The sequence below is a fragment of the Trichoplusia ni genome, chromosome 25 (genome assembly GCF_003590095.1).
Source record: "Trichoplusia ni isolate ovarian cell line Hi5 chromosome 25, tn1, whole genome shotgun sequence".
NCBI lineage: Eukaryota > Metazoa > Arthropoda > Insecta > Lepidoptera > Noctuidae > Trichoplusia > Trichoplusia ni.
This window is the reverse complement of record NC_039502.1, coordinates 4379875-4395491: the sequence shown is the minus strand read 5'-3', so window position 1 is coordinate 4395491 and position 15617 is coordinate 4379875. Positions and strand designations below refer to the sequence as shown.

General features: G+C 33.2%; 1 protein-coding gene across 7 annotated transcripts in view; it reads right to left on the bottom strand.

The window, feature by feature from the left end:
• LOC113505309 (protein TANC2) overlaps window positions 1-15617 on the bottom strand; it is a 267418-nt gene that overhangs the window by 76123 nt on the left and 175678 nt on the right. For 4 of the 7 annotated variants that reach the window (XM_026887935.1, XM_026887940.1, XM_026887937.1 and 1 more), the window contains one exon: window positions 4450-4507. The exons of the other annotated variants lie outside the window; for them this stretch is intronic. In XM_026887935.1, the coding sequence (XP_026743736.1) occupies window positions 4450-4507 (58 nt within the window). The remainder of the gene's footprint in view (window positions 1-4449; window positions 4508-15617) is intronic. 7 annotated transcript variants of the gene reach the window in all.

Here is a 15617-nt window from a genome sequence, read left to right as displayed (position 1 = left end):
ATCCGTATAGATTGATTGATACGAATATTACCATTAATATATCAGTACCAGTTGCACAAGAGTAATGTACGCTTTCTATCAACGAAATCAATCGCATTCCTTACTCTAATACGCTCTATAATTACATTGACGCCCTAAAATGTAGGTGTTACAAAATAGACGGATGTATCATTCGATATTATTAATGATGTATGAATGAAACACATCCAATATTACTTGAACCATCTGAAACTGAGGATTTTAGAGATGGTTCTACAACTTGATCGAAATGAACAAGTAGCAGACTCCAGACGGGTCGAGTTATATTGGTTATTGTACGGTCACGATTCGGCCCTTTTTGTTACGTAGGAGTACCTTCACATGCATTGTATTTTTGTATATTTGTACTTAATTGTATTGTGTTCTGGTGTTAATTATATTGTTCTAAGTTCATTTAATTTGTGCACGTTTTTGATTTCGATTGGTATTAATTACAATTCTGTTTGATTATCGTTTTCTTTTTTACCACCATCATAATTTCAAAATCTATGTGACTTGATATGTAGTTCATTGAATGCAGTAAAAACATCACCATCTACCGTAAGTGTTTGCTTTCGAGTATCATTAATGCATTTAAGTTAGTTTACGTTACCTAGATCATTTTCGCAATCAGACTATTCGGCGACACGTCATTTGATTAAATCTAGAATTTTCTATATAACCTAGACAGGCTGACTGGCTAACGGATATACTTCATATCAATGGAATTTATTCACAAAACGAGTTATTATATCTTGTTTGTAATTGGAGCTGTGTCGATTGTCAATTATTATGATTTGTTACGTTTAAACGAATTGCCTTTAATAATGAATTTGGTTGATAATTGAGGAGTATTTAAGGCCGTTCGTTTCCTTAGTATTGTGGGAATTAATGTCTTTATTCGCTGGCATATAATTTAGATTAATCATTTTAAAATTGTTTATCTCAACTTAATATTGGTGCAGTGTTATGTTTTCAGTGTAGGTGTTCTTTGCGAATTTGAATAATATTAACCTTGCTTTAATCATTAAGTTCTCATTCGTGTGTTGCAAACCGAGCTTTTGTAAATGCCAGAGTTGATGGATTCTGAAAAATGAGTTGTATTGGTTCATTGTTATTTCTTGTTTATTTAAAGATACCTTTTGCATCAATGGCACAGTTGCAGTCATATCATTATTTCTGTACATCATATTACAACATTTCTCCACGTAATAACAATTCTTCGTATTTTTAAAAACATCTTATTTTACACAATTATGTCCGCACACGATTCCCAACGCCATTTCTTTTGCCTGGGGGTTCACCACCGCTTTTTGAAATGGGACTGTTGTATTTGTGAAAGCGAGATGCTGTATACTGTGTATAGCACTGTCCTGCTTCCACAATTGTGAGATGTTTTCTTCAAGAGTTGTTGGTAGCCCCCGAGGTGTTCGAGTTAACATGATTACATTCAATTTGTTTAAAACAAGTTTGCTAACAATATGATATTAACGTTCGTAATGTTAATGATGTCCTCAGGCCTTTCGAGATTCTTTGGAACTGAAGATGGTACTTGAAAATAATAGTGTTTGAGTGTTAAGATCATGCCGACTTCTATGATTATTGAGTGTTTATAAAAGGATAAAAATTAATGATTGGCGTACAAAGAGATGAATGGTTATAGTTTGTCATGCTATTAATTTGTGCCCACTGTGTCTCACTGCTGATCAAACGCCTCCCATAAGATAAGTTATAGTACTTTAAAATGTTGGATATGAATTTGATAGTGAGTAGGCTAGCTAAGAGTGAGTGACTTTCGAAGCCGCAAGGGATTTTAAAGATGAAATAGGAAAGAAGCAAGTGCATGTTGAAATAGCAAAAAGTACAAGTGTTGTGGAGCATCCAAATAATTATAGACCAGACAAGATAAACGATTGATGATCCTTTTAACCATTAAACACTCGGCTTCATTTTTTGAATCCACAAAACGTTATTTAAAGCTTAAGTTTCTTTCACTCTGTAAGTCTAAACAAACAATTTTCCCTTTCACCCTTTACATAACATTTCAATTAATAAAAACTTTAGATTAACGAATGACAGACAGGAGTCGGAAGTCTAGCTTGCAGTTCTAGACCGCTAGACTTAATTTCTAGTAGAAAGTATCAGTGACGTAATACAGGTAGATGACAGAAGTACTGCTTGTGTTGGAATTCAAAATGGCCGCCGTGGGTGGGATTCTAGTTATCGTTTAGACTTGATTACTTCTTGAAAGTAAATTGTGGTGGTATTTGTTATACTGTTTACTGTATTATGATATTATTTTGTTTGTTTTATAAAATTACTAAAGGTAAAGTACTAAAGATGCATTGTTTCTAGGAAAGATTGTATTAATTTATTCGGAATTTGACAGAACCGTTGGTGTCCGAGTCGCGAGTCCGACTCGTAGCTGACTTCACCAAATTTTATTTGCAATTATTTATTTATTGTAGAAGTTACATTTTTGATACCAATGCTTACATAAATTGTTTTTACTAGTTTTTAGCTAAAGCTAAGCTAAATTTTCTTATCAATAATTATTTTTATTAAACCTAACATGTGCGTATGTAGATTCCATTCTATTACAAACAGACACAAATTTCTCAATTTTACATTCTTGCAGTGTTAACATAATTTTACCGGTAATAAGTGGTACGTAACACGAGACTTTTGAACTTCTATTAAATAACTATTTTACGTCCATTCCCAGTAGCGTTGTTCCAGATAGACGCGAATTATTCAATTATGCTAGCTCTAGACCGGTACCCTGGTTTAAAACAATTGAAAAACCTAGCCACTGTATTCAAAACCTTATATCTCTTGTAAATAGAATTCAATTTCAATTTTACGTGTTTATGATAAGTGAAAACCTTGCCATGCGATTTAAAATCCTTTGCACAAATGTTTAGAACTCTAATTCAATTTAAGGTGTTATGAAATATTTAAGTATCAAAATATAACATTACGTTTAGAATGAATTAGATTAAGGAAATGAAATAAATAGATGGTTAACTGTCAATCATTTTCACCTAGTTTTCGTAAAGGGTTAAGTTGCAAAACGATTGGCCAATAACTTTTAGTACTAAATGTTATTGCAATATTGATAGATTTAACTTATATAAAGGTGATAGAAATGAATATCGTTGCAAACATATTTATATTATTATAACGCGTATTATAATTCTACTATATATGGTCTATATCTCCTGAACGGCTGGACCAATTCTAATGTTTTCATAATTTTGGACGAGCGAATGAATAATGTAAAAGTTGTTGCTTTTATAAATACATCAAAAAGAACAAAATGTATGTCAAGTATACAGCTGACGACACAGGCCAAAATACAAAAAAAATACGAAAGAAACACTATCAGTCTTACCGAACAAATACTCAATAGTATTCATATTATATTATATGAGCTACATAATAATATAATGTACATGAAGTTTTAAAATTACGATCCGTTCATTTGTTTCTCAGTTTATAATATCAGATCAACATAGTAAACCTGCCGTATTCGATATCTTTAACACGTATATGTACGTAATAATAAAATTTACACATATGATACTGTCATAGTTACACGATTCGTAATAAATACTATGATAACATGAATTTAACACGATTCGAATGGTTTATACACTCGTGAACCCTGAAATTTGTTGAATTGTTAATATAAAAATAAGATAATTTTTGAATCGTGAGTGGTTACGTATTGTCAACATGAAAGGTCTTTAATTTGGCAGAAGACAGAAAATTTCGCTGATCTGACGGTCAACCTTCAAAGGTCTTCAAAAAAGAACAAGAAAATGAGCTAAGTATATATAACTAAATCTAGTTCTACAGATACTTGTACTAAGTACCGACGTGACTCATACAATTATGCCTTAAAAGTCTTCATACTAAAATTATCGTTCGTGTTACGTAATTATCTAACATTTTACAAGGCTATCCTTACCAGATTATTCTGATATATTACACGTAACACTAATACATGCTATTATTTTGTTATTCACACCTAGTCAAGGTGCTATTTATGTAAAAACTTGGCTGAAGGGCTCTACCTCAATACTGTTGAAGCCGAGTGAAAGAGATGCCGCTATACGATTTGTAGCGCCTTCTCGCTTGCACTATCGTAACCAACTTTAAGAGGTTAGTAGTAGGATACGCTAACCTCGTATTAAACCACTTCTGTGGCTTGTTGCAGTTAATATCAAATAAAGTACAAAGTTTAACATGTTTCCATAATTTGTGGTATTTAATTGGTATATTTTAACGTAACTATCTCATTCTGGAAACTTAATTTATATTGTTAAGTGTAAAGTATTGAAGTAATGTTATTGCGGTTGTGGAAGAGAGATGTTTTTCTATGCATATATTGCATTGTCACCGTATGTATTGTCACAGGTATCTTACCGCATGCGTATGTTGCATCTTCCCTTCCAAAGAATTGAAATACTCTAGAAATAATTACCTGTAACAAAAAAAAGAAAAAATAGATAAATGAACATAAGCGGAGATCACGTGACCTACGGAGCTCTTTCAAAATTAGACAGGTGAACAATAGAAAAGATCGCGTGAGATACAACGAGCTTCTTCAGAAGGACTTGTTACTGACATTTGACTTGTTACTGACATGTTACTGACACTGCTACGTTTTGTATATTGTCGTCTCACTTCTACATCATCTAGAGACCTGCTTTAGAAATCTATACTATATTTAAAACATAAATTCTGACAACTAATATTGTCAGTGCCCGCTCTGACGTTCCATAACTTTGATTTAAAACGGCCGTGGGTTTTACGAACCATACATTTCAAAGAAATAATCTTGAAAGGACCAAACCTGACTTGTGCATGGCTGTGTATGAGCACATTAATCATCTTTATAATAAACAGACATGCAATGGAAATTTCGGTTATTTTTGGACTGTTAAAGTCGTAAAAGGTAATGTATGTTTTGTGTAAACTTTATAATTTTCTTTATAGGGTGTTTTTATTTATTGATGTCTTTTCGTTGTAAAGGCCATAAAATAGCGGATATTATTGTGTTTTCGCTGTAAAAACGGAATTTTCAAAACATGCTGTATATGGATTTATCTTCAATTTTTAGTTTCATGTGATGGAATAGGTTAAAAGAGGTTTAATATACTTTCTAAGCGGTTTATTTTATGTTTTAGCCATCCGTGAGAAAACCTAGGTACCAAAAGAATCACCATTCTAGGATTGCTGTTTTTTTTTGTAGGCACCAGCGGCAAAAATGCGTTATCTGTGAAAATTTCAACTGCCTGTCACGGTTCATAAGATACACTCTGGTGACAGACGGACATAGATTTCGCACTTTGGGTACGAAATCCTTATAAAAAATCGTATGTATGCTTAAACCGAGATGAAACCATTTTCTACCTTCAAGTTTTCTAACAACTACAGATGTCGCTACCAATTATATGTATCAGAGCACATTTAATACACGAACAGACACACAAACAACATAAACTTAACATTAAACTACATTTCCGGGAAAACTGTAACCTGTAACTACCTATGTAGTACTAATCTTATCTAAAAGTAAGAACCTAGACCACACAAAGCTGACTAGTTCAACATATCTTGGGCGGAAAACGTGTATTAAACTCTATATAAACCACAATTTTCTTTAGTAATTAAATATTTAAATTTAATTATCTATTTTATGTGGTATGGTTAGCGACAAAAGTTGTTTAACACAACTGCACACAATCAATTTTTTCCTTTCTATAGGATTGTTATTACCAAATTGGTTTGGGAACATTTTACTATCTAGCCCACTGTAACCCACTGCTGGGCAGAGGCTTCCCCAAAATGTTTCCACAATTCTCTATCCTGCGCCATTTAAAAACCTCGTGGTGGGCTTTAAAGATCGTTTCGACAACGTATCCTAGCCCCTAGGCTGGCCACGGGGCTATGCCGAATATCCGCTAGCTCTTTTTGTGAAGGATCTAGTAGTTAACAGATACTAAAGTAGTGTAATCAGTAGTGTAATAGGCCATACGAGCCTGTATAATACGATTTTTTATGATGTGCCTAACTTTAAACTTTATTCACACTAAAGTAATCAAATTTTGGCTGGATCTTTTCTGCATAGCAGGGTCCAATTCCAACATAACATTGAAGATTTTGCAAACCGGCACTATTTTAATTGGATTGTGTAAACGCAACTTGTGTTGCTATCTCTACTGTATGAAAATCGAAGACAATAATTATTTAGTTATACACAAACCGTTTTCATTAAAAGCTGTATAATTACAAGTTAAATCTAAGTTTATGGATGGTGTCGTTATTTTATCTTTTAATTGGTTTTAAATCGATTAGTTTTAAATTGTTATTAGTGACAGAAATTAATGTTATTACATAAAGTAGGTAATCAATGAATATAAAATGTGTTTAATGTTGCAACATGCATGTATAAAATAGTGATAATTTCCAATATTTAAACTTTTTTGTGTTAATTACGAGAGAATTTTTGTTTATCGGACTTTACAATATAGTGGGATTTTGTAGTTGCAAAAAAGTGTAATAAAAATAAAGTATTACGTCTTTCTGCTAGCCTTTAACCTTGTCCCCAGTTTCATTCATACATTACATGTTTCTGCCACGGGGTTAGTGCATCGATATTATCGATAAATCGATGTCGTAAAATCGAGTGTTTTAAAACCGCACTCGTTTATGTGAAAGGCGACCGTGAGGTTAACTTTGTAATGAGAAAAATCATGACTCTTAAGAACTTCACACCTACGTTACAAGGTGTCACTAAATGAATGAAATTTAATAACAATTAACGTTACGTAATTCACTACTACTTAAACGGTTTAATGCAATTTTATCGATAACATATCGATTTTTTTATTCGATATCGATTGGAAAGTTTTTGTGTTTTATATTAAGTGTGCAATAAAAATAGTTGACAGTCGATTGAAGGGTACTTCCTTCGACACTAATGAATTGCATTTGTTTTTTACGTTCAATAATTAAATAAAAAGGAAAATTAACTGTTATTGAAACTCAATACGCAATGACTGTCAGACGACGTGAGGTAATAGTTTAGTAATATTATAATACCTTTTGTATGGTGGATTTTGAATTCTGTTTTACAATTTACACACGCTTATTAATCATCGGGTTTGTATTACATCATTATTAATAGAAAATAGGCGAACACTTCACGTAACAAAGGATATTTGAGTCATCAGGTGACACGGGAAGCTAACCGTAACAAATTTTCGGGGCAAAAAAACAATTAAAATATAATGATGACAATTGTACTTTCAACAATGTTTAACCAATCCACAAAGATGAATGAATCGGATACAAAATTAGTACCCGAATTTATCATAAATCCAGACCAATAAGTAACTTAGTATCGATACTTTATGTACAACTTATCTTCAATAAAACCTCTGATCAATGTTCGTATCCATAAATTTTACGATTACTAACGACTGCAATCAAAATTTACGGCGCAAATGTTCACACATGAATCATACAAGTCGCACATTAGGTGAATCACACAAAAATGCAGCCTGTCTGCTTTATTACCTGTTTAGGAAATGGCCTGCATTTTAAGACGTTTAGCAGAAACCGTTGATTAAAGAATTCAAGGATTCAGGCAATGATGCATTAATTTGATGACATTAGAGCCTTTTAAGGAGGGTGTCATTTAGACTATGTTGCGACAAAAGCTGTTTGACTTTTAGGTGTTCGCACAGATTTTGTTAAAATGCTGTTTATAGTGCAGGGAAACTAATGGATAATTACTTTAAAATAACAGCATTATCAATCTACAAAACATCAATAAAGTTATTATTTTCTCCTTTTCGTATAGAGTATGACATCTTTTCTTGAACTCTCATATGACTTAACATAGCCTTGAAAATACCTCAGGTGTACTAGACTCCTCAAGTGGTTTCCCTTTACCCTTTTTAACAAGTGAAATAAGCACACAATTGAAAAAAACATTAGCGCGTACCCTTGAACTGGCAGGCCAACGGTTATACTAGACTGGTAGATATGAAGAGACTATCAGCGACAAGAAAATAGAAGAAGAAATTTCGAAGGAGAAGCTAGAAACACTCTTGAATGATGTCCAGTTTGATAAAACTCGAGCATAAAATAGTATACCTCAAAAGAGGTCAAGCATGATAAAGTGTTAACAGACCGACCCCGTTATAGGGCAGTTTAGTCATTAAGATAGTCCATTAGTTGCGTACATCCAAAGGAAGAGATGAAGTGGTGCTATTATTTTTATAACTCGATGCCGACACAGGAAACAGATGATCTTAGGATAAGAAGGTCTCGTCTATGACGGATGGACGGTGATTGCACGTTGAGATTTCGTGTCTGTAAGTGTACATCAAACTGGTTTGTCCTTTGAAAATATGATGGTTGTTTTTGGGTAAAATGTTCCAAAAGTGGAGAAGTAGTCAAACGCTGTAACTGTAAGAGTAACTCGACTGCATTGATAGCAAAGTCATTGAGGTCACCGACGTGTGGGGTTCGATCCCCGCATAGGACAAGCATTTACTTTGCCACAAATGCTAGTCCCGAATCTGGTTTTTTTTTTGTGTATGTGACTGTGAAGGATTCAATTCCTTAGTAAAGCAGTCGTTTTTTTTAAACTAAGTGATTGTATGTTGGAAGAAAATAAGCAATTAATATACTGAACCTATGTAAGTGGAATATATGCTGGAAGTATATTGGAAAAAGAAAAGCAAAATAAAGATACTAAATAAGCTACTATTAAAAACCCACAAGCGATCACCGTCTATCAAAAACCAATGTGGAAGAAATCTCAAATTACTGTAACACCATCTTCATTCACTCTTAGTCACTGATTCATAAAAGGTTACCCATAAACATTATTGATGATCACTAGTTATTACCTCAATACTTATTTATGAATATGAAAGATTTTCAACCGTGCCACTTCACAGTCTGGTTGTGAGAGTGAAGAAAGTACCCTGTTTCAGATTACTGCGTAGGCGTCCGACTAGAAATCTATCAAGTTAATCGAATCCACTTTATCGTTAAATACTATATACATCCGTTACAGTCACATTTATGCCCCTTATGTGGGTAAAGCTATGTTTGGCATCCAATAACGTTGGCTTGACTAATTGCTTAGATAATTCTGTATCTGTGAATTTAAGTTGCGAGATAACATCTTCATTACTGAGTGTATCTACTACTTATGGGAGTATTGCTTTTGGTAAATTGTCTTCTTTCACCGTTTTCTTATTTGCGTCATTCTGTTTTTCAACTTCATATGTTGTTGTTTTATCAAGTGCCTTTTCCAAATATTCCGTATTTATTCAAAAATCTTCATGCTTTTTAAAAAGCGACGCAGTGTCAGTTCTTTCTCTGGTGACCAAAAAGGGAGCATTCCTTGTCACGAGTATTTCTGTGTCCGCCCACTATCATTTCATTCAATTGTTCTATATTAACAACTGTCAAGTAGGTGGCGACATGAAAAGGTTATGCCCTAAAGTTGTGTTTAATCTTGTCAAGGAATATGTTATCAGGAATTTATGCTCCAGTAATAATAATATGCGAAATAGTGTAGTCTGGTTTGAACAGTAGAAATTTGTTTTTTTTGGATTGACCTACCGATAAACAAGTTACCATCACTATCATAGACTACTTGAACAATTGGACAATGCAAGCAATAAGTTACGCTAACGCTTCGATCAATCGAAATATCAAAGGAATTAATGACCTCTGTCAGACATTCTGACGTCATCCCTCATTAGCCACAGTGTAACCAAATTGAAACATTTACTATTAAAACCCCATCACTATGCCAGCCGGCCGCACGCGTGAGCGGGCACGCATTCAAAAATTAGCATTTCCGTGCATGCGTGGACTATATGTGTTGGTCGCGGTTCAAAACTCTGTGAAGTTACAATTGAATTTGTACGTGTATTCCAACTAGAAACACTGTGTTTAAAGTGTCATGGAATACGAATTTTACCTGTTTTATGTAGTTTAAATCGGAACATGGTATTATCGAGTCAGGTTTGCTGGAGGCACTCAGCATGCGTAAATAATCTTGCGGCTCGAGCAAAGACATGTACCGGACTGATTTTAGACGATGCAAGTCCGATATATTCTTACGTCATGCCCTCGACGTGGGTTGAAGTCATTGAAATTTTACCAAGCAAATAGATCTAAGGATCTTTTACGAGCTCATTTCAAAAGTTAACATAATGGAAATAGAAAAAGGTGGTTTTTGCCATGGAATTTGTATTGCCCAAAATTAAATAATAATGATTAAAGAGTAATTATTATGAGGTTTCACAAAGGCATACACAATCTGTCCTTGGCTTACAATTTTATTGAATAAAAAGTAAGTATTTAAATTAAAACAAATTACCATCATTATTGAATCAATGACGGTTGCATGTGCAATTACATTAACTCGATTTCCCTTATTCGCTGCGTGCGGTGAACACATTTCACGAAGTTATTAATAATACTATCTTAAAGTAAAAGGGAAAAGGGAGGGAGTCGCGCTTGCCCTACAGTAGTACGACTAAACAGAAATATGAATGGCGATCTACTCCCAGAAAACCTGACATCATCATCGGCCCAGCCTTTTCCCCTTTGACAATTAACTATAAAAATCTAAGAAATATAACCATTACTTTGCTTGAGATTCAGCTTGATGACAGACGGATGGACAGGCAGAAGAGTTTTAATCATAGAACTTTAAACATTAAAAAACAACAATTCAATTTAACGCAAACCTGGACACGATTCACTTAAAAGCTTTTAAAGAGTAGGTACAGTATTAAAAATTGAGCAGTAAAATAGGATATGGGTGGTGTGTGATGACGCGAAGACGTTCATTAAGCTTTACGACAAAAAGTTATCGTTAAAATAAAACAAGAGATTTTTATCGACGTACCACTTAGAGTTGGCACTCATAAAACCTCAGTCCTCAATAATACTTGCAACGAGTATTAACCAAGGAATATGGTCAGATGCCAGTAAAAAAAGATATCTTCTTCAGTGTACTAATGACACACTGTTGATATGAAGTACTTTTTCTAGCTATTGATACTGGTATGAAATGGACAAGTGTGAATCGCTAGTATAGCAGTATGGTCTGATATATTCATTCTCTTTGGTAAGGTCAAATTTCCATGCAATACGTTATATATTTTTTTAAGTGGGTTTTACCATTTTCTTTGCCCTGTTCATGGTGCTCTTGTCTTTCAGATTCTTAAACAAGGGGAAAACTGACCCTAGCTGTAAAATCAATTTATTAAGTGGTTATGCGAAAAAAAATCATTCTTTACCCGTTAAGATTATGCATTAATCTGACAACTATATACAATATTATTATTTGAAAATAAACATTAGATTTACTTGAATTATTTTTTTTACTGACAGACCAATTGAAATAAAACTCCATATTACTTCACCAGTGAAACTTTCAAAATATAACCCAATCTCCCTTAACCTAAGGAACCCTAACACCTATGCCTTTACATTGAAGACACAGTGTACAAACTCAACGCCTTTCCAGTCAGCGACACAGGTAACACCGTGCAAGTAACGGTGTATCCCCGGCTACTGAACATAAAAATGTGTAACAGGATGTCTGATTCACTTAGGGTTTAGGTCTTGAGTGAGTAATGGTCTGAACGTTGACAAGTTTTTAAACGTGTTGTGAACTGAATTACATAAAAAATGCGCTCGAAATTATGACTGAGTTGAGGTTGTGAATGTGTGTCTCTTCGTTTGTGTGTTATTGTTTGTCATGATAGTAAGTTAGCAATCTTCTTCAATATCTTGTCAGGGTTTTAAATCCTTCACTCTTAGGAATACTGGTTTCCTCACGTTTTTAACGACGATGCAAAAGTCTTGTAGTCGAACATTAATTAATCATCGAAATGAATAGAAACAATGGCTAAGCGTCAAATCAATATTTTAATTTTATTTCTGTTCCAATTATTTGTATTAGTGTTTTTCAACGTTTTCAATAAGTTTGCATTTTCAAGATTTACGTTCGTAACAGTCTTTTATCCATCCATAATAATATTATGCTGTTACTCAGAGCTTGTCTCGCTTGCTTATTTCAAAAGCCTTATGACATCATCGCCAATATTTTACAGTACATTTGAAGGCTCCGTTGCATAATTGCACAACCCACCAACACAACTTTTGACTTAAATTGAGTTTTTTACCTAGCACATCTATGTATTTAGATAGTTGTTTAAATTTTAGCATAGCCAACGCATAATATTAACTAACATGTGATATAACTAGCAATAAACCTCACTTAAAGTGTTTATCAGCATAATTAGAATTAAAACCATCTTCGACGGATATTGCAATTTTATATTATTATGTGCAATTTAATAAACATATATTAATTTATTGCAATTAATTGCATTTGCATATACATATAAATGGTTGTCAGTAGTACTTCTGGTATTAAATTTCTTGTTGTCCATGAGTCAGTAGATGGCGCCACTGTCGCTGCGCAGGCGCCGCTCTGCGACAAGTTTCACCGTTTACGGTAATTGTGACGTCGTTTCATATACATTTTTAGTTCATATTCTTACGTTATCTTTAAGTAAGGTAATTTAAGCTAAGCTTTAGTTGATAAGTGATCGAATGACGAGGTTATTTGAGTGGAACTTTTTTGGTCATTGTTTGAAACATTTCGTGAGCAAATGATGCAATTTATTAAAAGAGATTGACCTTGGTATAACAATGTATCATTAGATTACATATATATATAATCGTTATTTTTTAATTGATAAAATAAACCAAAATTTTGGCATTTTAGTACTAATACTCAAATGGCATATTTAAATAAAACTTATCAAAAATAGCTTGTTTTGAGGAAATTGACAAATCGATCAATTAACATATAAATGATGGAGTTTATATCAAAAGAATAGTAATCGATTACAATAATTATATTGTTTCAGACAAAAAAACACTCTTAAGTAAGAGTACCAAGTGCAACGAATACCACCGACGTTTATACCAAGCGAACCCATTAATAAGACGAATAATAAGATTTCTTAAAATAAACCACTCAATGCATCCTGTATCGAAAGCAATTTGTTTTTAACTAAACGTTTTCGAGATTACCTGTCGTAAATCACTTCGTTATTGACCATACAAGCGACTTTATACGGACCCTTCGTTAAGGTCAAATTGAAGTAAAAAGTCTTTAATAGCGTCTCGTAGACAATTTGTTGAGGATAATAATTATAGAGCTTAATGCATAAATGGATGAAATTAACAAAGAAGCATTTGATGTTAAAACAAGAGAAAATAATTCGAAGAATCTAGATCGGGATGGAGTAGATGGCAATTGTTTTGAAAAAGAAACAATTAATTGAACTGAAGAATAACGCATTGCATCACAACAAGCATTATTTTATTGTTTACTAAGGTAAGGAAGGGCACTTACGAAATTTCTATAAGGAGGAGGAAGCCCTATAAAGAATATTAAAGTAACACTTGTAAATCTATAATGTTTATTCATATGATTACGCGTATTCCAAACAAGATTTATGTCGTCAACATCTACGTGCTCATATTCTCAAAACTGTTGATTTTCGACGCAACCGTGTTTATAATCAAGTGTCAATCACAGTAGTTAATGCGCAGCACGTCACGTCTGTGAGATTGCAGGTGGCGCTTATATCGCATTTCTATAAGCCATATGTCCAGAATACATTAAACGGACTGCGGATTTCCTTACTACGATTGTGTGAAATGTTTCATTCATCTCCAAGTCACAAACTTATCGTCCAGGAAACGCTTCTCAAAACTGTTAATGATCAATACTTGAGTTTACTTAAGCAGGCACTTCAATATTTATTTCAAAAGAATAATGAACATGTCATAGATTAGAGAGTTTACTTGTAGATAAAGTCAACTTGTCTTTCATATTGTGTCGCATGATAAAATCTCGCGACTAAACGTCGATGGAAAACGCATAAAGCTTCAAAGCACGTACTGTTATCAATATAAATAGGCTTGTTTGTTTTAAAGCAACATACAATACATTTTCTGGGTGGCATTGATAGGTTGGTCAATGGCAGCTACTGATGAAATAGTCATGTTTGAAAAAGTTGAGTAATACAGAGAAAATTTATACGAAAAATATTACAAGGATAATGATGATACCGAAGGCAAAGATAGAGTGCCATAAAATAGAGTAAATACTGTCAAATGGAAGGAAGTAACGTGAACAATGACACTCGAATAATTACAAAACAAAGAAGTTACAGAATTAGAGGATTATAAAACAAAACAAAGAGAAGAATAATCATACAAGGAAAATGTGAATACTTATTTTTGATTTATAGTATTTACATTTTACAGTTGAACCCAAGAATTTCAAAATCCCAATTTTCGACTTAGACAATAAAATACTGGCCATTGTTAATGATATCAAAGTTTCGCAAGTAAAATACTGTGAAGCCTTTGTACGGAATTGTCCAGTCATTCCGGTTGATGTCCTATTCGACTGCTAACAGACATTTCATTAAGTTCTCATTATGTAGATTTACTTTCTCTCTTCTTGATTAGAAGTTTTTGTATTTGTTTAAGGTTACGAAATTGATTTGATTGAAGAACAAACAGTAGTGGATAATGTAAGTTTCAAGTGAGAATTTGTTCCATAGGTTTTAGAATTTTCTATGTTGTTCAGTTCGTCTCATCTTGTTTATTAAATTTATTTAATCTATACTAATATATAAAGCTGAACAGTTTGTTTGTTTGTTTTTTTGAACGCGCTAATCTCAGGAACTACAGGTCTAAATTGAAAAAATCTTTTTGTGTTGAATAGACCATAAATCGAGGAAGGCTTTAGGACTTTAAGGGCTTTAAACCATCACGCTGCGACTAATAGGAGCGAAGATACAATGGAAAATGTGAAAAAAAACAGGGCAAGTATAAATCATAACTTATATCTTCTACCCACGGGGACGAAGTCGCGGGCAACAGCTAGTAGTTTATATCCACAAAAATAGTAGAAAATAGGACATAAAACTGAAGATGTACGATGGTGCTTATTCTTTTATAGCAGCTTTATTCCTTTCCAGCAGACATTTTTTCTTGGAGTTTATTCAGCATTTTCTTTTTTTTTGGAAATTTGCTAAATTCGGGTTTTGTATTCGGTTCAAGATTTTGTGTGGATACTTTTATGTAAATCAAAAAGACAGTTTGTATCATAAAATAACATGAACAAAATAATTATTCAAAGATTCGATTCAAACCAACCCATCCAAAACGTAATGAGAGACCACAATTCATAACTCATTTATAAAACTTTTTATACCTTTCTCTAATGATGATTACATTAGCTTACATCATTAATATCTTCATAACAATGATGTCTTCAAAATGAGGTTAATTTATAGCAATCATAACTTATAATTACTGGGTGGTATTATAATGAAAGCTTTAATTCTCCATTACAACTTGAACCGTGATCATCATTATTGGTTCTCGAGTTTGCAGACCAATGTTTTTTGGACACGGTAATGTATTATCATACCAAAAACATTAAATGT